Source organism: Trifolium pratense, linkage group LG4 (genome assembly GCF_020283565.1).
Source record: "Trifolium pratense cultivar HEN17-A07 linkage group LG4, ARS_RC_1.1, whole genome shotgun sequence".
Lineage (NCBI taxonomy): Eukaryota > Viridiplantae > Streptophyta > Magnoliopsida > Fabales > Fabaceae > Trifolium > Trifolium pratense.
The window spans coordinates 7,177,594-7,203,899 of NC_060062.1; the positions used below are offsets into that span (position 1 = coordinate 7,177,594).

The 26,306-nt window shown below is 33.7% G+C and overlaps 1 protein-coding gene and 1 long non-coding RNA gene across 2 annotated transcripts; one reads left to right on the forward strand and one right to left on the reverse strand.

Annotated features, from left to right (window-relative positions):
* Positions 1-459: 459 nt before the first annotated feature.
* LOC123920768 lies at positions 460-25,873 on the reverse strand. Its single transcript, XR_006813748.1, has 5 exons — positions 23,553-25,873; positions 10,773-23,437; positions 10,570-10,633; positions 10,362-10,477; positions 460-604 (listed from the first exon to the last, which is right to left on the reverse strand). It is a non-coding gene; the product is annotated as an uncharacterized LOC123920768 (long non-coding RNA).
* Positions 751-4,534, forward strand: LOC123920767 (receptor-like protein 7). Its single transcript, XM_045973080.1, has one exon. It carries the CDS (start codon positions 878-880, stop codon positions 4,217-4,219), a length of 3,342 nt encoding a protein of 1,113 aa, XP_045829036.1. The 5' UTR covers positions 751-877; the 3' UTR covers positions 4,220-4,534.
* Positions 25,874-26,306: the final 433 nt, after the last annotated feature.

The following is a 26,306-nucleotide window of genomic DNA, read 5'->3' on the forward strand; positions in this document are numbered from 1 at the left end:
TGCATACATATAAACACATGACAAATAGCGTTCAGTGCATAGAAAATAATCTAAAAAAAATGTACCGACAATATAACATTGTGGGACATAGTAAGTGATACGAATAAAAAAGCATCAGGCATTCTTGCGTAGTGTATCATGGCGATCTAAAGTTTGAATTGCAGTTGAAAATTACTCGTATTTAATATCTGTTACATCTCAAAAAAGAATATTTTCGGTGGAGAGAATAAGTATAAGACGTTTTATAAAAAAAATAAAAAAAACAATATTTTTTAGTTCCAACATGTATATTTAACCCGAACTCGAGGCAATATATTCGAGGTACAATCAACCAATAAATGTGAACACGTTTTTAAACGAAAGACTCTTTCTTTCTGCTTGACTGTACTCTCATTAGATAAGAATACATGTAGTTTTTATCATATTTTTATATCCTAAAAATAATGAAAAAATGTTGATAATCCATAAAGATGAGAGTTAATAAAAGGCAAAAACAAGAAAGTTACTCAACACACGAGGCTCTTACCATATGGGATAGGGGGACAGATGTATGCAGCTTTGCCTCACAAATGGAAAGACTGTTTCCATGACTTAAACTTGTGACCTGTAAATCACAAGACAACAACCATATTGACTTGAGCTAAGACTTGACTTCTTTGAGAATTGAAAAAGAAAAAGTGAAAACAATCATTTAGGTGCTTAATTTCAGAAGTTAGAATAGACTAACTAGATGATAGCTCATTATTTATAGACTAATTCATTATCAAAATTTGGACTTAATTAAATGATTTATTTAAGTTGGAAATTATTGTTGTAGTCTATATAAAGGAGAACTATAGACATTATTGACAAAGTGCCTCTTCTTTTCATTTTCACTATGACAGCACACATAATCTTTTGGCTTTTCTTGATACCATTCAGCTTAATAAATTTCAGCACTAACAATTTTTCGGTGAATGGCTATTATCTAGGCCATGAACGTTCCTTGTTGCTCCATTTGAAAAACAACTTGATATTCAACCCCACAAAATCCTCAAAGTTAGTTCATTGGAACAAAAGTGATGATGATGATGATTGTTGCCAATGGCATGGAGTAACATGCAAAGCTGGACATGTTACAGCCCTTGATCTTAGTCATGAGTATATCTCAAATGGACTTAATGACTCAAGTGCTCTTTTCAACCTGCAATCTCTGCAGAGTTTGAACTTGGCTTTTAATGACTTTTGTTCGATGATTCCTCAAGAGCTATATAAACTGCAGAATTTGAGGTATCTCAACTTGTCTAATGCTGGATTTGAGGGACAGGTCCCAATGGAAATTTCTCATCTCAAAAGGCTGGTTACTCTTGATTTGTCTTCTACATTTACTTCACATAACAGTGTAAAACTGGAGATACCAAATATAGCATTGCTTCTGCGAAATCTCACAGATATGGCAGAATTGTATCTAGATGGTGTAGCAATTTTTGCCAGAGGAGACGAATGGGGTCGTGCTCTATCTTCTTTGAAGGGGCTTCGTGTTTTGAGCATGACATCATGCAATCTCACTGGACCTATTGATTCTTCACTAGATAAGCTTCATTCACTGTCTATTCTAAAATTGAGCCATAACAAATTGTCAAGCATAGTGCCATCTTCCTTTGCAAATTTCTCCAATTTAACTGTCCTACAACTTAGTAGTTGTGACTTGAATGGTTATTTTCCAACAGATATCTTCCAATTACAAACATTAAAGTTACTTGACATATCAGAAAATCAATATCTTCATGGTTCTTTGCCAAATTTCCCACCATTTGCATCTCTTCACAACTTGAATCTCCGCAATACAAATTTCTTAGGACCGATTCCAAATACCATTTCCAATCTGAAGCAGTTGTCTACCATTGATCTATCTTACTGCCAATTCAATGGAACACTTCCAAGTTCAATGTCAGAACTCGTCCAACTTGTTTATCTAGACATGTCTTCCAATAACCTCACAGGTCAACTCCCTTTGTTCAATGCGTCCAAGAAACTCAAATATCTATCCCTATTTCACAACCATTTGAGAGGGGATTTACCATCCAGCCATTTCGATGGCCTCATAAATCTTGTAAGCATCGACTTAGGGTTCAATTCTTTCACTGGGAATGTGCCATCATCTCTGCTTAAGATCCCATGTTTGCGAGAACTGAAGCTTCCGTACAATCAACTCAGTGGTATCTTGGGTGAGTTTGACAATACATCTTTACCTGTTTTGGAGATGCTTGATTTCACCAGTAATAATTTTCATGGGCTTATTCCTTTGTCTGTCTTTAACCTTCGAACACTTCGTTTCATTAGCCTTTCTTCCAACAACTTTAGTGGCACGATAAAGTTGGACGTAATACGAAGGTTAAGTAATTTAACTGTACTAGGTCTCTCATATAATGATCTTTTGGTTGATGTCAACTTCAAAGATCATCATGACATGTCATCCTTTCCAAAGTTGAGAATTCTACGGTTGGAGTTCTGCAAGCTATCAGGAATCCCTAGTTTCTTGAAAAACCAGTCCACAATAATCTCTCTTCACCTATCTAACAACCAGATTCAAGGACCAATACCTAATTGGATTTGGCATCTTGATTCTCTCATGAACTTGAATCTTTCCCATAACTTTTTTACTGATTTGGAAGGGAGTTTTTCGAACTTCAGTTCTAACCTTTTTGTGATTGATCTGAGTTTTAACCAATTGCAAGGCCCTATTCCTTTCATTCCAAAGTACGCAAATTATTTGGACTACTCAAGCAACAGATTTAGCTCTACAATTCCACCCGACATCGGAAACCAGCTGGCTTACATACAAATCTTGTTTCTTTCAAATAATAGTTTTCAAGGAAAAATTCATGAATCTTTCTGTAATGCAACTAGTCTGAGCCTACTTGATCTTTCCCACAATAACTTTGTTGGGACGATTCCAAAGTGTTTTGCAGCACTGAGTAGTAGTCTCAAAATGTTGCATTTTGGTGGAAACAATTTCCAAGGTCATATTGCTAATTTTATATTTCCAAATTCATGTGCATTGAGGTTTTTGGATCTAAATGATAATCTTTTGGGTAGTACCATACCAAAGTCCTTGGTCAATTGCCAAAAACTAGAAGTCCTTAATCTTGGCAAGAATGCATTAACTGGAAAATTTCCATGTTTTTTGAGCAAAATTTCCACACTGAGAATCATGGTTTTGAGGTCAAATATGTTCCATGGATCTATTGGATGCCCAAATAACACCGGTGATTGGAAGATGCTTCATATCGCTGATCTTGCCTCCAATAACTTCAATGGCACATTATCAACGACGCTCTTAAATAGCTGGAAAGCAATGATGCGCGATGGAGCCATGCTTGGGCCCGAATTCGGCCATTTGTTTTTTCAAATTCTTAACTATCATCCTATGAGTTTAAAGGATGCATTACCTAGTTTTAGAAGCAAATACCTTGCTATGAAAATGGTCAAAATTGTTGCAAATATGTCTCGTTCTTTTCTTGATCAGGCATACGTTGATGGTAATTCGATTTCAGTGGATCGTGGTCGTTATCAGGATTCAGTTATGATAGTTAACAAAGGTCAGAAGATGAAGTTGGTGAAAATTCAAAAGGCCTTCACTTATGTGGATATGTCAAACAACTATTTGGAAGGGCCGATACCTGACGAGCTAATGCAATTCAAGGCATTGAATGCTCTGAACTTATCACATAATGCATTCCTAGGCCACATACCATCATCTGTGGGGAATTTGAAGAATCTTGAGTCTATGGACTTATCAAACAACTCCTTGAATGGAAATATTCCTCAAGAGCTTTCAAGTCTATATTTCCTTGAATATATGAACCTCTCATTCAATCAACTAGTGGGAAAAATTCCTTTAGGCACTCAAATTCAATCATTTGATGCAGATTCCTTTAAAGGGAATGAAGGATTATGTGGATCTCCACTGACCAACTTATGTGGACTTCAATCACCTGCATCAGAAACACCTCATTTCGATAATGAGAGTTTAATGGACTTTAGTTTCTTAAGTATTGAGTTAGGATTTATATCCGGCTTTGTAGTTTTCGTCCTCCCTATTATTTGCTGGAAGAAATTGAGGTTCTGGTATTCCAAACATGTTGATGAAATGCTTTACAATTTCATTCCTCAACTTGATTTTGTGTATGCACAACATCAAGGGAAGTGGTATAGAACTTTGAGGTGGAGGCACTGATTGTTTAACTCTTGGTTTGTATTTCCTAATATTTCTATGTTTACAAGCAGTATAGTAGTGTCAAAATAAGGATTCACTAGATTGTGTCCATTTATTAGTTTGAGCTAGCCTAGTTAGTAAGAAAATAATTAAATATTATATAAATATCTTTTTATCGTAGTTTTCTGTATGGCTTATGTTGTGTTCAACTGTAAATATTAATGACAGTTTCATATGATATCAGAAGACATATATGATATCAGAAGATATATCTAAGTTTCATATGAGTAATTTGACTTGGTCTCACAACTCTATAGGGTATTGTCTATTAACTTCCCAACCAACCAACCAACTACTCAATTGATGTTTGATATATACATATATACTAATGACACAATTTGAGAAAAGTGTTGAAATTTGGGGGAATTTAGGTGAAAGGATAGGAGAAAATAATAAGGAACAATAAAATATTATTGATAACAATGTCAATAACCCTAATTACAATATTTACATTATTTACATTACTATTTACATTAATCAAATAATATGATACTACCTTGGTATTGATAACCAAGTGAATAAATTTAAATCTAAACTAAATCCCTTTATTATAGGGCTAAAAATAAACAAACCAAATCGAGATATTTTCTCAACAAATAATATTATAATATTTTCTATTCTAACACTCCCCCTCAAGCTAAAGCTTACTAAGCTTTAAGCTTGTTACAAAATTAACCCTGAAAATAAATTAAATCCATTGATAGCAAGCCAACGAAGAGCAGCAACCAAAGAAGCAGTAGAGGAGCGGCTGAAGAGATGAATCCATATCAAATTAAGTAAAAATACCCGCGGATTGAAATATCACAAACGGGGGCCCGCGGATTAAAGAATCACAAACGGGTAACAGGATTAAAGGTAACGGGGACCCGCGGATTAAAGAATCACAAACGGGTAACAGGATTAAAGGTAACAGGGACCGCGGATTAAAGAATCACAAACGGGGTATGCCCGCGGATTAAGGGAAAACAAACGGGGTATGCCCGCGGATTAAGGTATCACAAACGGGGTATGCCCGCGGATTAAGGGATCACAAACGGGGTATGCCCGCGGATTAAGGGATAACAAACGGGGTATGCCCGCAAATTAAGGGATCACAAACGGGGTATGTCCGCGGATTAAAGAATCACAAACGGGGTATGCCCGCAGATTAAGGTATCACAAAACAGGTAATTAGGCCACCAAAACAAGATCAAGAGAGACTGATGATCAATCTTGGGAAAAAACGGTGGTTAAAGGTAAAGGATTCATGGAAAATTGGCATGTGACTGCATGTGTTAAGTAACATATCAATAAGGGTTAGAAAAGAAAGCAAAGGGGTAAACAAGAACCACAAAGGTGTGGAACAAAATAAAAATAAATTCTAATGACGGCTAGGGTTTATATGAAAAAAAGATAAAAAAGGTAAAGTGAAGAATAACCAAGAATTAATTATTCTCGGGAGAAATTGCAGCGGAATTATGTTTCAAGGTGGATATCATGGCTCTGATACCATGTTGAAATTTGGGGGAATTTAGGTGAAAGGATAGGAGAAAATAATAAGGAACAATAAAATATTATTGATAACAATGTCAATAACCCTAATTACAATATTTACATTATTTACATTACTATTTACATTAATTAAATAATATGATACTACCTTGGTATTTATAACCAAGTGAATAAATTTAAATCTAAACTAAATCCCTTTATTATAGGGCTAAAAATAAACAAACCAAATCGAGATATTTTCTCAACAAATAATATTATAATATTTTCTATTCTAACAAAAAGTTATTTGATTGGCACCTACTTTTGGGGCTGTGATGACTGATGAGGACTAAGGTGGACTCATGACTTATTCACCTATAAGTTCATTCTATTAAATACCTCTCTTTTTAATCAAATAGTATTGGACTATAAAAGGGAGAGATAGGATCCACTCAAAGTCAAAAACCATCTTAAACCATAATCCATTTGTTATTACTTCTCATAACTATATATCTCCAATGACAATGGTCTTACTGTGGCTTACCTTACTACCTTTTTGCCTCATAAACTTAAGCATCAATATTGTTTTGGTGACTGGCCTTTGTCTTGGTCATCAACAATCTTTGTTGCTTGAGTTGAAGAAAAACCTCACATTCAACCACACCATGTCCAAAAAACTTGTTCATTGGAACCAAAGTGATGATTGCTGTCAATGGAATGGAGTAGCATGCAATCACATAGGACATGTTATAGCTCTTGACTTGAGCAATGAATTTATCTCTGGACAAGTTGAAAGTAGTCTCTTCAACTTGAATTATCTTGAGAGTTTGAATTTGGCTTACAATGAATTCCATTCTGAAATTGATTATGATTTTCAAAATCTACACAATTTGAGGTATTTGAATTTGTCAAAAGCCGGTTTTCAAGGTAATCTACCAAACTCAATTTCTGATCTTACTCAACTTGTTTATCTAGACTTGTCATTCAACAACTTTAATGGTTCTATTCCATCATTTAATAGGTCAAAGTCCCTCAAAATTTTATCCCTCAATCATAATAATTTTAAGGGTCTAATTCCATCTACTCATTTTGAAGGCCTAGTAAATCTCATTAGCATTGATTTAGGAGATAACTTACTTAATGGAAGTTTTCCCTTATCATTGTTTAGACTTCAATCTCTAAAAATACTCTTTCTTTATTACAACAAATTTGATGGTAAATTGGAAGAAATTCCAAATGCTTCTTTGTCATTATTAGAAATGGTTGATTTAAGTGGCAACAATTTTGAAGGACCTATTCCTATGTCTATATTCAAACTCAAAAGACTCCGTTTGCTTCTACTTTCTAAAAACAATTTTGATGGTACGATACAACTTGACGTAATTGGAAGGCTGCAAAATTTGAGTACACTTGCTCTTTCACATAACAACTTGTCTATTGATGCAAATATTAGGTATGGCCATGAAGCATCATCTTTTCCAAATTTGAAACGTCTTTGGTTATCTTCATGCAATTTGAGAGAATTCCCCGAGTTTTTGAAATATAAATCCTCAATGGTCTACCTAGACTTATCAAGCAATCAAATTTCAGGACAAATACCAAACTGGATTTGGAGATTTAATTACATGGTCATCCTAAATGTTTCCAATAATTTTCTCACAGATTTTGAAGGTCCTCTTCATAATCTTAGTTCAAATTTGCTTAAACTTGACCTTCATTCCAACAAACTACAAGGGCATGCTCCAACTTCTTTTCAAAATGCCATCTATTTGGATTACTCAAGCAATAGATTCACCTTTATTAACGTGACAGAAATCGGCAGTCACACGCCTTTTTTATTCTTTCTCTCTCTTTCAAATAACAGTTTTAGTAGAACAATCCATGAATCCTTTTGCAACATTTCCCGTCTTCGAGCACTTGATCTTTCACATAATAGCTTTGACGGCTCAATACCTATTTGTTTGACAAGGAGTAGCACTTTAAGACTATTACATCTTGGTGGAAACCAACTCAATGGCCATGTTTCAGATACATTCTCAACATCATGTAGTCTAAGGTTTCTAGATATCAGTGGAAATCATTTGAAAGGAACCATCCCAAAATCTTTGGCTAATTGCAAACACCTAGAAGTTCTAAACCTCGGAAACAATCAATTATTTGATGGATTTCCTTGCTTCTTGAACAAAATTTCCTCCCTCCGAGTCATGATTTTAAGGTCTAACAAATTGCATGGATGTATTGAATGTCAAAATAACATTGGTCCTTGGGAGACACTTCAAATTGTTGATCTAGCAGCAAACAGTTTTAGAGGTATGTTACCGGCAAAACTCTTACAAAGTTGGAAATCATTGATGATTGATATTGAAGATAAAGGCGGAAAATCTGGCCATTTATTTTTCAATCTGTATGATGACTACAATCCTGTGAATTTCAAGTCTTCATCAGTATATCTCAACAGCGAGTTTCAAATTAAATTAGCTAAACTTAATGCAGCATTTCCACCATTTTTGATAAAGCATATAATATCTCATATTTATGAGGAAGGGGATGGTATTAGAACTTATGAGGATTCAGTTACAATTGTCAACAAAGGTCATCAGTTAAATTTTGCTAAAATTTTCATTGCCTTTACATCCTTGGATTTCTCATCTAACCAATTTGAAGGGCCAATACCAAAAGAGCTTATGAGTCTAAAAGCACTTCATGCACTTAACTTGTCACAAAATGCATTCTCAGGCAGCATTCATTCTTCTATAAGTAATCTAAAACATCTCGAGTCATTAGATTTCTCTATAAACTCCTTAAGTGGAGAGATTCCTACAGAGCTTGCGGGATTAACATCTCTTGCAGTTATGAACCTTTCTTATAATCACCTGGTGGGAAAAATTCCAACTGGAACACAAATTCAAACCTTTCAAGCAGATTCATTCATAGGAAATGAAGGGCTGTGTGGATTTCCACTGACACAAAATTGTAGTGGCAAAGGAGGGAACATGCGTGATTCTCATGATGAGAGTTCAATTGATTGGAATTTCTTAAGTGCGGAGTTAGGATTCACTTTTGGCTTTGGTATTTTCATCCTCCCTCTCTTTTTCTGGAAAAGATGGAGGATGTGGTATTCCAAGAAGATTGATGGCATGCTTTATAGGATTGTTCCGCAACTTGGTTTTGTGAATGAACATCGCGGAGGAAAAATGTATAGAATTTTAAGGAGAAAGAAGTAATGATACTAGTTTGTTTTGTGTGTAAACGAAAAACTTATCATTTGTCCTTTCTCAATGTTTCAATAAAATGGTTATTTCTTTGAATTCAATAATTTGGTTTATAATTCATGGAGAAGAGATTTTCTACTATTCTCTTTTTCACAATAAGTAATAAATATGGCTAAGAAATTGTACAAAAATTTCCAAGTTAAGGTTCTATAATACACTATTTTTATTGAATATATATAGCTTTGTGTATGCTTCATCAATATATAGCTTTAAGATTTTCCTAAAGAGGCTTTGGTTCCAAATATATATTTTAGAGTTCACACCATGCCATTAGGATCCATTGTAAAGATTTTGGAAGCTAACTCTTTTGCTGGATGTGTTGGTAATTTGTACAAGAGTGTAGAGAACTTGGTCCCCACTTCTGTGTTACTCAATCCTGGTGTAGCACCACATCTTGGTTGTCCAAACCAACCCCTCAACATTCCTGATATACAACCACCACGCACGACATATTATTATGGTATTGGGCTTCCATTGAAAGTGTATAATTCTATTCTTAATTCTTATGTAACCACAAAAACAAAGATAGCGGGAGGAGTGATTTCTAAGTCAATGTCATCAATTTTTAATGGAAAAGTCTTGACTGAACTGGATCCAAGATCCCCCAACAGGTCAAGAGAAGGTGTTGTAGGATTTGTGAAGAAAGCAGCATTATATGGTGTAGGAGATGATCTAACAGTAAAACCACTTTCTGATAACTCTTTCCTTTCATATTTTAAAGAATCTAGCATTCCCCTTGATGATGTAGAATTGAAGGTGATTAGCATTGGTGAAGTTGAGGTAACGTGACTCTTATTTATTACGGAAATTTGTCTTCTTTTTGTGCTGTTATTTTAACCTCTTATATTCCCTTTACCTATGGTGTAGGCTTTGAGCCTCCTTAGAGCTTCCTTGACATCAAAGCTTACCTTAACTAGTGGACTAGGAGACTTTTTGAATGTGCCAGAACAAGAAACAACTTTGACATCAACAAACTAGTTTGTTAATTTGATGATTTTTCAAAGGAGCCTGCATTATCAATCTGTTGAAGTTCGAGCTTTTGTTTTGAACAATAGCTAGAAGATCTTTTCTGTTACTACTACTTAATTGGATTGTGGTTTTTCTATTGCATAGATTATTATATACCGGTCCTGTTACTTTATAGTTTGGTCATGGTGTTTTATCTTGTTCTATATGTATCAACTGCCTCCCTGCTTTGCTTTCTCATTGATCAAATTTGAGTAGTGCTTTGAGGAATAATAGTTATAATCTTCTTTAATATTATTATTCCTTACCTTGCTGTGTTGAGATGCACTACACTGCCGTTATAACATCTTTTGAACGTTCAAAATAGAGAAGCTGAATAGAAAGTGAATATGTACCTCTAATTGCAGGGAACATGAAACTCCCTCTCAAATTATGCAATTGACTCCTAAACGTAGCTTGTCGAAATTCAGTTAGTTTTAGCATACATTGCATTGATCTTGTGCTTCTGTAACTAGTAATAATAATAAACACAACTAAATAACAACTAACAAAATGGTGATGAAACAAAAATAAAAATATAAAGGTTATTGATTAGAATCTCACCAAGGCTTCAAGGAAATCATGTCTACACATCATTTGTATTCCTCTCTTGTTTTTCACATTATTTCTGTGGCCATATCATCAAACGACACATACATATACTATTATCAATCATGAATCGTGATGAACAATGATGGCAGCACAAAGTAATAAGAAACTGAAAATACATTTTTATTTAAAAATGTGATGTAATTATTATCACTTACTTGATTACTTTGATTCATCCTTCTGAAGATACTAGCATATAAGATATTCAGCATTATACTAGCATATAAGATTCATCCTCCATTCCTCTTCCCTTCCACAATGTAGTCTTTTACTCACTCTGTCAACAACGCTTCTGGAGTACCTCAGGAGGATGAAGACCCTTTTGTTTAGTTTTTGTTTCATTTCTTTGTTTATTTTGAACTTAGCCTGGATATATAGATCATACTGAACCAACGTTTTGAAAGTAGATGTGCACTGAACTCAAAATTTTCCAATGTTCAGCAGTCAAGAAAATTTACCAACATGTACCTTCTGCATGTTACATAGATCAGAGAACATCATCAAAAGAAAGATTTCTTTGTACATTTTCCCTACCTTTCTCATTTAGTTTTCATGTTCATACTTCATATCACTTAAATTTCATTTTTCCACCAAAAGATTATGTAGACTGGATGCAAGAAGATTCAAGTGCACATGATGTTAAAGATTTCAGTTTGAATCTTGTGTAGGAAAATTTCTTTGATGCAGCAGAGACTTAACCCTTTTGATTATTAAATACTGATAAGTGTTCACCTTATGTTGTTGTAGGAAGAGTTACACAGTGAAATTTATGCAAATACAGCTTATTCAAAGGATATTTTTATTATATTCTAAATGATAAACAATAATATCAGAAATTTTTTTTTTTTTTTTAACAGCCGTAACACAGCAAAATTCATTGCATAAATTTTATAAAATGTAGTATTTTTGACTAGGTTGTTCTTCATATGTAGTCTCCTTATGAAGTTCTACACAGATTTGATGTTACATATAACTTCATTGTCTGAACACACTAATATCCATAAAACAGGTTTACGATTCAATACACACGCTATCAAAGCCTGAAAAATGAGTACCAAACAATTCAATGAACAAACCAGATTTAACTAGAGCCGATGAATGTTATGTTTTATAGTAGGCATGCACCAATATCATCAAATCTTAATTATTCCAACAGACGCCTTCACCTAATGGTTGCACAATTTGGATGCACTGTCCAACTATGACCTCTCCAGGATGATTATGTCAGTAAAGAAAGACACAGCTTTTTGCAAATTCAACTTTCAATCTTTCCTGTTGTTTCAGAAGAGTTTCATGGATAAGCCACCAAAATTTGAAGGTACAAACAATAAACTCTGATTGAAGCTTATCAAAAAAAAAAAAACTGATTGAAACCAGCAAATACAGAAAACAGCTTGATTACTAGGTTCATGAAATCAAGTACAGAAAACTTCAGAAGCAAAAAAGAAACCAAAACTTATACATTCCAGAGAGCTCCAAAGCAGCTTAAGTATCCAGAGAAAAGATATACTATAGAATCTGGTATGATTAAGTTCTCACGTTCTTGATGCAGAAACGCAAAATCACCAAGACTGGCAGGACACAACAACTTTAAGTCAAAACATGACAGATCCCAAGGCCGGGAATTGAATGGATAGTATATTTAACCACAGCCTGCAAAGGGCTCCACAGCATAGCACACATTCATAAGTCATCTAACAACCACACAGAAAACTCAAAGGAAATGCAAAAACTAGATGCCTAGTATTCAACACACCCAATGTTTCAATGGAACAATTTTCCTTCCGATTTGCAAGAACTTATAATCAATATGAAATGAAACAATTTAGGCATCCTCATTATACGGATGAATCCTTGCCTCCTTGGGACAAGGCACAAAACTTAAACATACACAAATTAAGCATATGTAAGAAAGCATAGTATTGAGGGTAAGTAAACCCCCAACTGATTATAATCTCCGCCATAGTCGCACATTCATATATTTATCTTTCCTGTAAATCAAGAAGGACAAACAATAAGAATCAATACATAAACAATGAATAATAACTTATACTCGAGGCTTGACACTATAGACACTCGAGGATGAAATTAGATTTATCCAGAGCCAATGATCGTAAATATCATAAAACTCACACAATAACCAAGCTAAGAGATGTACACCAGAATTATATATATTCAGCTTCTCATCTAGAAAAACACATATACTACAGAATCACAAATTCTATAGCTTTCCCAATCTGATGAACACCACACAAAAATTATAACATAAACACGTGACACCATTAAAAAACAACCATTCCAATCCATAAGAAAGTACATTTAAATAAAAATGACCAGTTTTATCCCGCATTACATTCGTAGGTTATCTACATTGTAACAACCAAAAGCAGAACTTCATAATCTCGTAGCAGCTTTCACAGTTCATACCCTCCCTGTGCACCCACACCACAGGGAAATTAAGGAATCAAGAAAACTAGATTCAAGAGAAAGAAACATGAATTCCTTCATAATCGGAGTAGAAATCACCAAATGATTTCCAACTGTGACGGATGCCCATTTGACAGATTCATATAAATAAAGAAAAGACAAGAAAATAGTAAAAGAATCATAACAAAGGAAGTGGTAAATTAACAGAACAAAAGAGAGCCAAAACCAAGCTGTCGAGAATTCCTCATCCTTGGCGCGAGCAAAGAGTACTTGTCACCATATTAAACCTTATTGTTCAACAGGAAGCCAAATGAAACAGCATGAAAGAAAAAAAAAATACAACACAATTCAATGATGAAATTAGATTTATCCAACTCAATGATCATGATTAAAGTGACACAAAACTCACATCATAAACCAAGCTAAAAGATACACAATCATAAATTTTTAAGCCCTCCTAATACTCAAATTTCTGATAAAAAACTGAAATTAGCATTGCCACATCACACCATCAATTGACAATTACTCAAATCCAGAAAAAGTACATTTAAATAAAAATGACCAGTTTTACCCACATTACATTCATAGGCTATCTCTTCTGTAACAATGTTGCACATCTCGCTGTCTATATCCTTCTTGTGACACCTACATGAAACTATAGGAAATTAAGAAAACTAGATCCTCAAGAGACAAACGCGAAGAATTCTTAGTCAGAGTGGAGATCACCACTGATTTAGCATACAACGTAACAATGTGAATACATCTAATTGCAGATAGGTGCTTCATGTGAAATGACAATAATTTAGGCTTCCTCTCTGTGACAAAAATCCTTTTGTGTGAGAATTCATAGTCTTATTCTTATATGTCACAAAGGACAAGAAAATAGTGAAAGAATCATAACAAAGGAAAGTAATAAATTAACAGAACAAGAGAAAGCCCAAACCAAGCTGTTCAGAATTCCTCATCCTTGGTGAGGGCAAAGAGATATACTTTGAATCTTGTCTGCACAATGTTCATGCAGCTGATACAAACACAAAACAAAAAACACCAACACTAGCAGACACCATCAAAAGACAAACATCCCCAATCACAAAACGAACAGATGTGAAAAAATTACTGGTTTGATCGCAAGACTGAATTGAATTATAGTATGTTAACCTTTGCTTGCCAAAAACAAGTTACTGGTTTTATCTTGACAAGTCTCTGAACTGTGAAGTCTTTATTAAAGATGACCAAACAAGGCATAGAACACAGCCTGCAGAACAGGATAGTTCATTGGAACAAATTTCCGTCCAATTTGGAATATCTTGTAATCATACGAAATGTCACAATTTAAGCTTCAACCTAATACCAGAGGAGTCCTAGGGCCACTGTAGTCAATTGATCCGCAACAAACAAATCATCATAACAAACAGCACCTACCAAGTTGTCCAAAACTCATCTTGGGAAGGGAAGTGTTACTCTAAAAGCTTGTATGCAAAACCACAGAGTAAAACTGAAGTTAACAGATACAGAAACACACAAAAAAAAACTTCAACACCGGAAGAAATAAGTCACTCAAAGATAAAAGGTGGAGTATGTGATAACCTCACCCTAAGCTTTGACAAAGGAATCAAGAAGCATAGTTGCTGAAACGACTATTCCGAAATGTAAAGAATTCATAACCAGAGTAGACATCACCAAATTGCCAAAGTAAAGCCTAGCAAATTTATAAGACGTCCGTCAGAACATTATGGTTCATGTGTCCTTGTTAATCTGTTCACAGAAGGTAAGTAGTACAAAGCGGCAAAGAAACTCATCTCCAATATTCTCCACTTCAGATGGCGAAAATTGCGAAAGAAGGAAACTTCTGTGGTACAACAAACCATGTAAAACTTACTGTGCCAATAGCACATGATACATTTACAGAAAAAAATTACACTAGGAAAAATAGGTTGTAAAAAAAAGAACTAAGAAGAAAGAATAGTAGCATAATTCTTCAAACCAAGTCGCATATCAGCATTACAACAAGATGCCCACCAACTTCCTCATGTAAACTTCTGCACTGTAGAATTCAGATAAAAAAGCCAAATGTAGAAAAAAGAAGTAAATCATCTAGACAATAATAATAGAAATGAAAATAATTCACAATCTGGGGCATGATAGTTGACACTACACAGAATTGTTTTAAAACACTGCAGAAAACAGCATCGTATTTAAATTCATATGTATGAATGCAAAACATGAAAATCAAACAAAAGAAAGATAAAACCAGATCCAGAAGGAATCAGTGTACACAAATGACCTTCACTGCAACATCCGAGGAAATAAAATATCAAGAAAAAAATGCTTTCCAAAGCCAGAGTTATCGAAAGCTATAATATTTTAAATAAGATAAGCAAATCAAAACACGTGGGCTCCATGCTATGATGAAAGATCGTTATTATTTTGATTTTGATAAACCACGCTGCTGAAAAACAGGTTCAAAATTCAATTTGTATGTCTTGCAATCAAAGCCCAAAAATAAAAATAATTAAGAATTACACATCCTAGAAATTTTATTATGTATCTGTAGCCATTATCGATCTTAACCATTATAATTGCAAATTGTTTCATATATCCAGAGATCAGCTCGCTGCAAAATGGATAAACGAATATCTCAATATTCTTTTATCAAATGATAAATTATATCAAAGGACTACACATATAATTAAACGAGAATTGGAAGAGAAGCCAGTACAAATCATTCATAGCAGCAGATCATTGATATAAGAACAACAAACCCCACGATCGAAACCAGCATAACCAAATCAAACCTCCACATCAAGAAACTAGAGTACCATAGAAAAAATAATAAATGAAGAACCATAAGGAATTGTGTCTTTATAGATATCCTCTCCTGAAAATCCATCGAAAAAAAATACTAAATAAAGAAATATATCCTCTCAGAATCATTATAGGAACACTGAAACGAAAAGAATTTACTGAAGATATGCAAATCAAAATTTGAGGCTCTGCACTATGAAGAACGACATTATTTTGTCAAACCATTCTGCAGAATAGTATATTCGCAATTTAATTTGTATGTCTAATTATGAACAATGCTCGAAAATAAAAATAGTAAAGAATGACTCATCGAAGAAACATCATGATTTATCTTGAATCTCCTTTCTTATCGATTGTATCAAGTATCTTACAAACGTTCTTGTTATCAAACTTCAATTCACTGCAAAACAGATTGTATATCTCAAGATTATTCAAGAAAGATATGGATATATAATTCTGAACATAAAAATAGACACTATCATAGGACACTTATTCCAAAACAAGAACATTCAAGGAAAATTGACCCGTTAAATCCAAAGGCTCAAAGCATTTCAAATCCCACGGGGCACAATCATGGCCGCTCCCACCTGTTACACCAAAGCAAAAACATGTCCTTCATAGATAAATCTATGCCAAACTGACAAAGGAATAAAAAAACCTAGATCCACAAAACAAACAAAAAAACGTGAAGAATTCAGTCAGAGTAGATTCTGGTGTTCCATTCCCTATACCAAGTTCTTTCTTCAATTGCAAATTCTGTGAGGGATACCCATTTGGGAGAGAAGATTCTTGTTAGTATTATTTTATATACCACAAATGAAAAGAATAGAATAATATAGAAAAACAATTATAACATTGGAAGTGGCAAATGAACATAAAGGTTCTCCCTAATATAGTGTGTTCGGACCAGATCTCAATGAGATAACTCCAATGGTGAGGCTAAAGGAAGTTAAGGTTGCGTTAGATTTCTTGTACGGTGGATCACGGTGGGGAAGGTACCTGCAAAACATGTTAGCACTCCGACGCTCAAGTCAGTATGTGATCAAGGAGGAGTGAAGTGAAAAGTGATCGAATTGTGTACCTTGGCAAGCCAACGCCGTGTCCTTGGGCCACTGTAATGAAGAGGATGTTTTTTTAGGAGTATCATCATCATCATCATCATCATAAATCACAAATCAAAATAATAGCAACAAAAGAAAATTATGAAAAACCTTCCCCAACAAAGTTATTATGTCACCAACGAACAACTCATAAAAGCAAACAACACATATGACATAACCAAATATTGTCCAAAATTTCTCATCTTGGAAAGGGAAAAGATTTATTCAAGTTGTGGATCCTGAAACACACAACTTCAACACTAGATGAAACACAAATACATATAATTAAAAAAGACCAATTATATCCAAAGAATGAATGAGAAGCATGGATACATAAGTAGTAAAAAGAACAGAACCAAATCAAAAGACCAGAAATGAATATGAATACAAAACATGAATATCAAACAAAAGAAAGATAGAACCAGAACCAGAAGGAATCAGTGTTCACAAATTACTTTCCTGCAACATCAGAGGAAATAAAATATCAAGAAAATATGCATTCAAAAGCAATAGTTATTGCAAACTAAAATATTTTAAGAGAGATAAGGAAATTAAAACATGAGGGCTCCACACTATGATGAAAGATAGTTATTATTTTGATTTTCACAAACCACGCTGCAGAAAAACAAATTCACAATTCAATTTGTATGTCTTGCAATCAAAGCCCAAAATAAAAAGTAATAAAGAAAGACTTATTGATGAAATTTGATTATGTATCTATAGCCATTATCGTTCTTATCCATTTTAATCGCAAATTGTTCCATATATCCAGAATTCAACTTGCTGCAAAATAGATAAATGAATATCTCAATATTCTTCTGTTTTTAGTAATAACCAGCAAGCACCAAATCAAACCTCAACATCAATAGACCAGAGTACCAAAGGAACAATAGTGAGAATACAAAAATATGAAATATGAAATAAGAGGGAGATGGAACCAGAAGGAATTGTGTGTTTATCTTCACTAGCTCAAAGCATTTCCTTAATAATGTCTACCACAGCTTTCAAGTCGCACAATAATTCAAAGTCTCTCAAAGGAAGCTAGTGTACAAAGATCCTCAAAATAAACAAAAGAAACATGAAAAATTCATTGTCAGAAAAGATATCACCGAATGGAAGCACGGTAAATAGAAATTATGAAGAATGACTCATTGAAGAAAATTGATTTATCTGGAAATGTTATCTGTTCTTATCCATTTAATAAACAATCTCAAAATGTTCTACATATCCAATGACTTCATCTCACTGCAAAACGGATAAACACATATCTTGATTAACCAATCCATAAAAGAAGAGTCAAAAGAACAAAAAAAAGTGCCAAACCAAGCTTGTCCAGTTCCTCATCCTTGGGGATGACAAAGAGATTTACTCTGTAATCTTAGATGCTTCATACTCATGCTCCAACCCTATCCCAAAATAAATACACATGTAAGTAAAACTATTGTTATCCCCAGGCTGAACAAAAAGTATGTGAACCTTTTCCTGCTACTGGATCCCTGGCAAACCACACGTATTTATAGGCTGAACGGAAAGTATGTGTTCTCCCACACAAAAAACTCAAAGGAACTGTAAAAGTAGATACCGAGTATCCCAAAACAAATACACAAATGTAAGTTTGTTATAAGCCTCAACGGAGCAAACAATCTAGTCAATGGATAAAAAAAATCAAGAAATATAGCTCTAAGAATCAATGTAGTAGGCCTCTATCGCGAATGAGTACCATTATATTATGATTTCATACATCCATAGGAATAAGAATCGTTCTTCTAGTTTTAGTTGTACAAATAATGAGTTAGTTCTTGATGATAAATTGACACTTCAAGATTACATTAATATATAGACAAAACATTGCCAAATTTATGTAACACTGTATATTTAGAAAGATGTATGTGCTATAGTGTATAGGCTTTTCAGGCTAAATATAAGATGAGTCAGTATTAACTTGTTCGCCAATCATGGCCTTAGATTGATTAGTGAAAAATATACACAGATTCTGAACATGAAAAAACAACTGCACGACAAGCAATTGTAAGAAAATAAAGGTTAAAGCTTAAATTATACATTATAAAGCTCTCCTAATACTTAGATTCCGAATAAGCAACACACATATCAACATTACCACATCACATGGATAGATAATTCAACAGTAACAACCAAGCAAAAGTCATAATCATTCCACAGCTTTCGCAGTCCATATATCCTCCCTGTGACACCCACATGAAACTTTAGGAATCAAGAAAACTAAATCCTCAAGAAATAGAAACGTAAAGAATTCATAGCCAGAGTTGAGATAACCAATTGCAGATTTGTGCTCCATATTAAATGACAATTATTTGGGCTTCCTCACTTTCAAAGGAAGTGGCAAACTAACAGAACCAAAGCTGTCACCATCACAAGACATATCATCAATCCCAAAACAAAATAGAGATGACCAATTTAAGCTTCTACCTTAATACCAGAGGAGTTCTTGGGCCGATGAAAAAGATCATAAGAAACTGCACCTAACCAAGTTGTCCAAAATTCCTCATCATGGGAAAGGAAGAGTTACAACAGAATCTTATATGCTAAACGTACAATCGGGTAAAACTCACGTTACAGAAACTTCAACCCTCAAAGAAATAAATATAACTTATCAATTACCAATTATTTCCCAAAGATAAAAAGAGATGTGATAACCTCACCATAAACTTTCACAAAGGAATCAAGAAGCGGGTATGCTGAAACAGATATAATGAAATGTTAAAGAATTCAAATATGAGTACAGTTTACCAAATTAAAGCCTAGAATAAGATATATAACACAGCCACCTAACAATTATGGTTCATGTGGAAGGTTAATACGTTTACAGAAGATAAGCGGCACAAAGCGGCAAAGAAACTTGAGCGGATTAAAAATGTGCAGTGTGTTTGAGAAAGAAGGAAACTTGTGGTATACCAAACCCGTACAACACTTACTCTGTTAATACCATATAAAAAATAACATTAGGAGAAAGATCAGCAAAGTTCTTGAAACCAATTCACAGATCAGCATAACAACGAGAGGCCCACCAAGCTGTCCCAAAACACACAAACAAAAAACAAAAAAAATCTCTACTATCGTCATAAGAAAAATCAAGTATCTACAAACGTTCAACACACTGCAAAACAGACTTATATCTTGATTATCCAAGAAAGAGATGCACTGCTAATATGATCAGATTCATAATTCTAAACATAAATAAATACCAGCACTGCCACACCATACTAGGACACCTATTCCAGAAATCAAAAATCGATCAGCTCACTAAAAAATGAATCAAGTATCTACAAACATTCAACTCACTGCAAAACAGACTTATATCTTGATTATCCAAGAAAGACATACGCTGCTAATACTCAAATTCATAATTCTAAACATAATAAATACCAGCACTGCCACACCATACTAGGAGTACACCTATTCCAGAACAAACACTCAAGGAAAAATGTAACCCGTTGAATCCAAAGGCTCAAAGCTTTCAAATTTGATGGTACATTCACAGATCTCTCCTCTGTAACACCAAAGCAAAAACAGGTCTTTGTAATCAAGAAAACAATATCCTCAAAATATACAAAGAAACATGAAGAATGCATAGTCAGAGTAGTGATAACCAAATGAAAGCCATCAACAGCTGTCAATTGCAGATTTTGGTGCCAAACCAAGTTGTCACGGATTGCTTGTCATTGCTTCATTCATGCTTACATGCTTACATTCCTGATACGTATACACAAAAACTCTGACACTATCCAAAATCCCAAGCTGAAAAGGAAGTATGTGAACCTCTGCCTGCCATGGGTTCCAAAGTGAACCACACATTTATAGGCTCTCTCCCTTATAACAATCACAAAGAAAATTCAAAGCAACTGACCTTTTATGTGTTGAGTATTATTATAAAAAAGCACTGAAATGTAAAGAAGAGTCTTAGAAGAGTTGACCAAATTTCAATCCAATTTGCAAGATCGTGTACCCATATGAAATGACATGATTTTGGCTTCACCCTAATACAAAAGAGTCATTTGGTCACTATAATGAAGAGGGTATACTTTTAGGAGTATCATCATCATCATCTTGTTCAAAACAGTAATGAAGATTTAGAAAACCTCCCCCAAAAAGGTTAAGTTAATCAGAATCAAGTTTATATCCAGTTTGTCCAAAATTCCTCATCTTGGGAAGGCCAAAAAGTCATTCCAAAATCTTGTAATCTATGCTAGAGTAGTACAAAGGTTCTGGAATCAACACCACATTGAACAGGATCAAAGAATAATTGTCCAGGAAAATATACATGTACATATAATAAAAATCGACCAATTATATCCCAAGTATAGCATGGAATAATAAGGATCGCGTGTATGCAGAGATGTTAAAATCTAGATTCACATAGCCAAATTAATCACAGCAATAGTTTATAACTTGATATATACCACCAGCCAGCAAAACTGTTAATTAATTCATAGCATAGAGGCACTCATCTTTAATTTATCCACTTCAGACATAAAGGTTAACAAGTGGGAACACGATGTGACAAATAGTTGTAGAAAAAGCTATGAATAAATAGAGTGTAGCATAATTCTCCAAACAAAGTTCTTGATCAGAAGATCATAATTAGGAAGAGAGCTCCACAAAGCTGTTCACTGCCAATTTATCCAGAATTTTGTACTGATGGCACAAGGAAACCCTGCAACTGAACTTTTCAATCCCAACATTCACCACACCTCAATAAACTTGTCATCAAAATAGACTTGTTGAGAAGATTGCACAATAAAACTCCACAGAGAATTGAAAATAATTCACAATCCAAGAAGTGTGTATGAAAATAAACCTGATTGCTTTATAACTGAAGTTCACTGTTTCAAAACATACTCCCTCCGGTCCTATATATAAGAGGAAGTTTACTTATATATATTTTCCATTCACAATTCAACAAGAGGTAATAATCATTCAACAAGAGGTGATAATCATGCATCTGTTTCACAAAACAATTGACAAAAGAAACTTTTAAGATCATCAAAATCAACAACCAAATAAAACCTTAAAAGGTTACATAACATGAAGATCAAACCGTTAAAATATCCAAAAATATCTTCAGTATCTTTGATAATATATTAAAGTATCTTAGAATATCTTTAAAGATTAAATTTTATATTACTTATTATTATTTATGTTTTCTTCGTAATTGCATCTATGTAAATAGTGATTAGTGTTTGTTCATATATACAAAACCATGCTGCTGTGAAGAAGGTTAATAGAGATCACCAAATCATAATTCTAGGGTCCACTCCATGCTATGAAGAAAGTTAACATTTTGACAAACCACAGTGCAGAAAAGCATGTTCTTAGTTCAATTTCGCGTCTTAAAATCAAATCCGAAAAATAAATATAAGTAGTAAAAAAAGATTCATTGAAGAAATTTGGTTTATCTATCCGGGACCGTTCTCCAATCTTATCTATTGTATCAAGTCTGCTCGGACATCAAAAACTTTTCAGCTCACTGCATAAGCAAAACAGATAAATGTATAACTTGATTATCAATTGAAGAATCATATTCAAAAGTTATTGAAATAATTATGGATAACCGATGATGAGTGAATAGCAATGTGATCACATGAAATTCTTGATATCTGCACTGCAATATGAGAACAATCCCTGAAATCAAGATTATTTCTCAGACTCTCGGAGTAAACAATCAAGATAACAAATCAAGAAACGTGAAAAATAACTTTGATTTATCTATTCGGGACCATTCTCCAATCTTATCTAATGTATCAAGTTTGCTCTAGACATCAAAACTTTTCAACACACTGCAAGCAAAACGAACAAATTCATAACTCGATTATCAATTGAATAATTATATTAAAGTTATTGAAATAATCATTGATAAACGATGATGCATAAAAGAAGAGTGAATACAAGTGTGATCGTGTGAAATTCTTGATATCTGCAATATATGAGAAAACCATATTAATACGTTTATAGCGGCAGACCAAAGAAAACAAGAACGGTGAACCGTAAACAATCAAGATTACAAATCAAGAAACCAAAATCCATGAGGAAATCAAGAAAGACTCCATTCAGATCAACAAAGCAAAGCCTGAAATCCAAACATGACGAATCAAACAAGTCTGAGCAACGAATCTTACGAACAAACAATAAAACTAAACTTTAGAATCAAGAATTCAGAATATGTTCACGGTTCAATTCAATTTATCTTAACCGTTCTCTGTTGTTATCCACAATATCAAAAATCGCAAAACTGATCTAGATTCATCTCGCTGCAAAACGGATAAACAGGTATCTCGGTTATCCAATGATGAAGAATTACATCCAATAATCCAAAAATTATGCAAACAAGTCTCGATAACTAATCAACAAAAGAAGATTAAAAGAATTACGAAATTCTTGATATCTATAATCCGAAAATCCATAACGAGGGTTCCTTTATAGTATTAGATCAAAGAAATCAACAACAGCAAAACCTGAAATCAACACATCACGAAGCAATAAAACATTTTAGCAACGGATTTCAAAAACACAAAGAGTCTTAGAAGAGTTAACCAAATTTCCATCCAATTTGAAAAATCATGTACATACCCATATGAAATGACACGATTTTAGCTTCCTCCTAATAAAGAGTCATTTGACCACTGTAATGAAGAGGGTATCTTTTTAGGAGTATGAGTATCATCATCATAAATCACAACAAAAACAACAAAACAATAAAAAAAATTGGATACTGCCCCCCAAACCAAGTTAAGGCCAAAGAGTCATTCCAATGTAATCTATGCCAGAGTAGTACTTAGGTTCTGGATACAGAAACAAAAGAAAACTTCAACACTGGAAGAAACACAAAAATGACACAATCAAAGAACAACTATTCGGGAACAAATACATATACATATAATAAAAAAAGACCAATTATATGCCAAGATCAATCACAATTATATGATACTCTCGCCCAAACTTGTAGAGAATGATCGAGAAGCCTGTATGCAAGCAGAGATGTTCAAATCTAAATTCGCATTGCCAAATTAATCCTAGCAATAGTTGAAAATATATACCACAGCCAGCAAAACATGAAGGTTTACAAGGTGATTAATTCACAGAAGATTCACAGGAGATAAGTAAGTAGCAAACCACAGAGGCACTCGTCTTTAATTTCTCCACTTCAGATAACAAAGTTAACAAGGTGATTGGGAAAGAAGACTTCTTTGGCACCCTGTGAACACCAGATGATATCATACACGTTCAACAAAATCACATACGACAAATAGTTGTAGAAAAAGAGAGTAGCATAATTCTCCAAACCAAGTCCTGATCAGAATATCATAGTTAGGAAGAGTCCTCCACAAAGCTGTCCACTCCAATTTATCACACTGGCAGATAACCTAATGTAAGAAACCTAATGTAAGAAAGCAATACCAACGCTAAGTCTGAACTTTTCAGTACCAAACACTCACCGCATGCCAATAAACTTGTCATCATCAAAATAAACTTGTCAGGAAGACTGCACAATAAAATTCCACGGAGAATAGATGAATTGAAAATAATTCACAATCCAAGTTGTGTACCAAAATAAACCTGATTGCAGTTTAATGAGATGTGATAATCAAGTGTCAAGTTTTGCAAAACATCACCATTATCTGATATACACAAAGAATAACATTTGATGAAAAAAACTCAATAATATAGTAAAATAGGTAAATAAAACCTTAGAAAATATTACAGGAAAACTCCAAAATCAAAACCAACAACCAAATAAAACCTCAGAAAAGATTACAGAAAAGATTATATTAAAGTATCTTAGAATATCTTTTAAGATTAAATTTTATATTACTTAAATAGGGCTGGTGCTTTTATTCATAGTTTCTTTTTGTGTTTTCTCTTCTCTCTTCTTCTCCTTGAATTCATATCGTTTAAATTGTATTAGTATACACAAACCGCAATATGAAGAAGGTTAATAGATCACCAAATCAAAATTCTAGGCTCCATCACCATGCTACGAAGAAGGTTAATAATTTGACAAACCAAGCTGCAGAAAATCATGTTCAAAATTCAATTCGTCTTTCTTGAAATCAAATCCCGAAAATAAATAAGAATGGTAATAAAAGACTCATTGAAGAAATTTGATTTAACTATTGGAGACCGTTCTCCGATCTTGTCAACTCGTTCTAGATATCAACATTTCTCAGCTCACTGCAAAACGGATAAAGCCATCTCTCAGATTATCAAATGAAGAATTATAGCCAAATAATTGTACAAATAATTTTTTATAACCGATGATGCATAACGGAAGAGTCAATAGAAGTGTGATTGTGTTAAATTCTTGACATTAACAATCTGAGCAACGGATCAACATCAATAAAGCAAAGCCTGAAATCCAAACATGACGAAGCAAACAAATCTGAGCAACGGATCTCAAGAACAAGCAAAACTTTAGAATCAAGAAATCAAAATCAAGTTCACAGTTCAATTCGATTTATCTGGAACCGTTCTCTGTTGCTATCTAATTTTTCAAGAATCGCAAAAGTGATCTAGATTCATCTCGCTGCAAAACGGATAAACACGTATCTTGATTATCCAATGATGAAGAATTATATCCAATAATCCAAAAATTATTCAAACAATTCTCGATAACATAACCGATCAATAAAAGAAGATAAAGAGAATTACGATATTCTTGATTGATATCTACAACCCGATAATCCATTACGAGTGTTCCTTTATAGCAATTGGATCAAAGAAATCACGAACAGGTGAACAGCAAAACCTGAAATCAGGACAACACGCAGCAAAGAAGTTTTAGCAAAGGACTTAAAGAACACGCAAAACTTTAGAATCAAGAATTCGAATCATCATGAATGAAAAAAGTAGAACAGAGAAGACGAGAGAAAGATGGATCACGCGGCGCGCTATGGAATGAGGATAATTGATTGGAGTGATGAGGTTTATATAGAAATTGGGGTCAGGATAGACGGTTAAGATTAAACTGATGTGGAAAATTTGACGGTGAGGATGTAATTATAATATAACCGTTGACGCGTTTTCCAAATAATATGGCGGTGTGACAGTTGGATAAATATATCGTTCTAAAAAAAAAGATATCTTTAGTTTGCGCGTACTGAGTACACCAACTTAAAAATTTAATTAGTCAAAACAAAAACTAAAATTTTTATTTAATTAGTAAAAAAAACTAAAAAATTTAAAATAAACGCTGTCATTCTTTTATTATTATTTTATTTTTTAATAAAAAAAAGTCTAACCTTTCAATTTGGATAACTTAAATATTTAACTTTTACTGTAATGATATAAATTCATATAGAATTTTTATTTTTTGTGATATAGTCC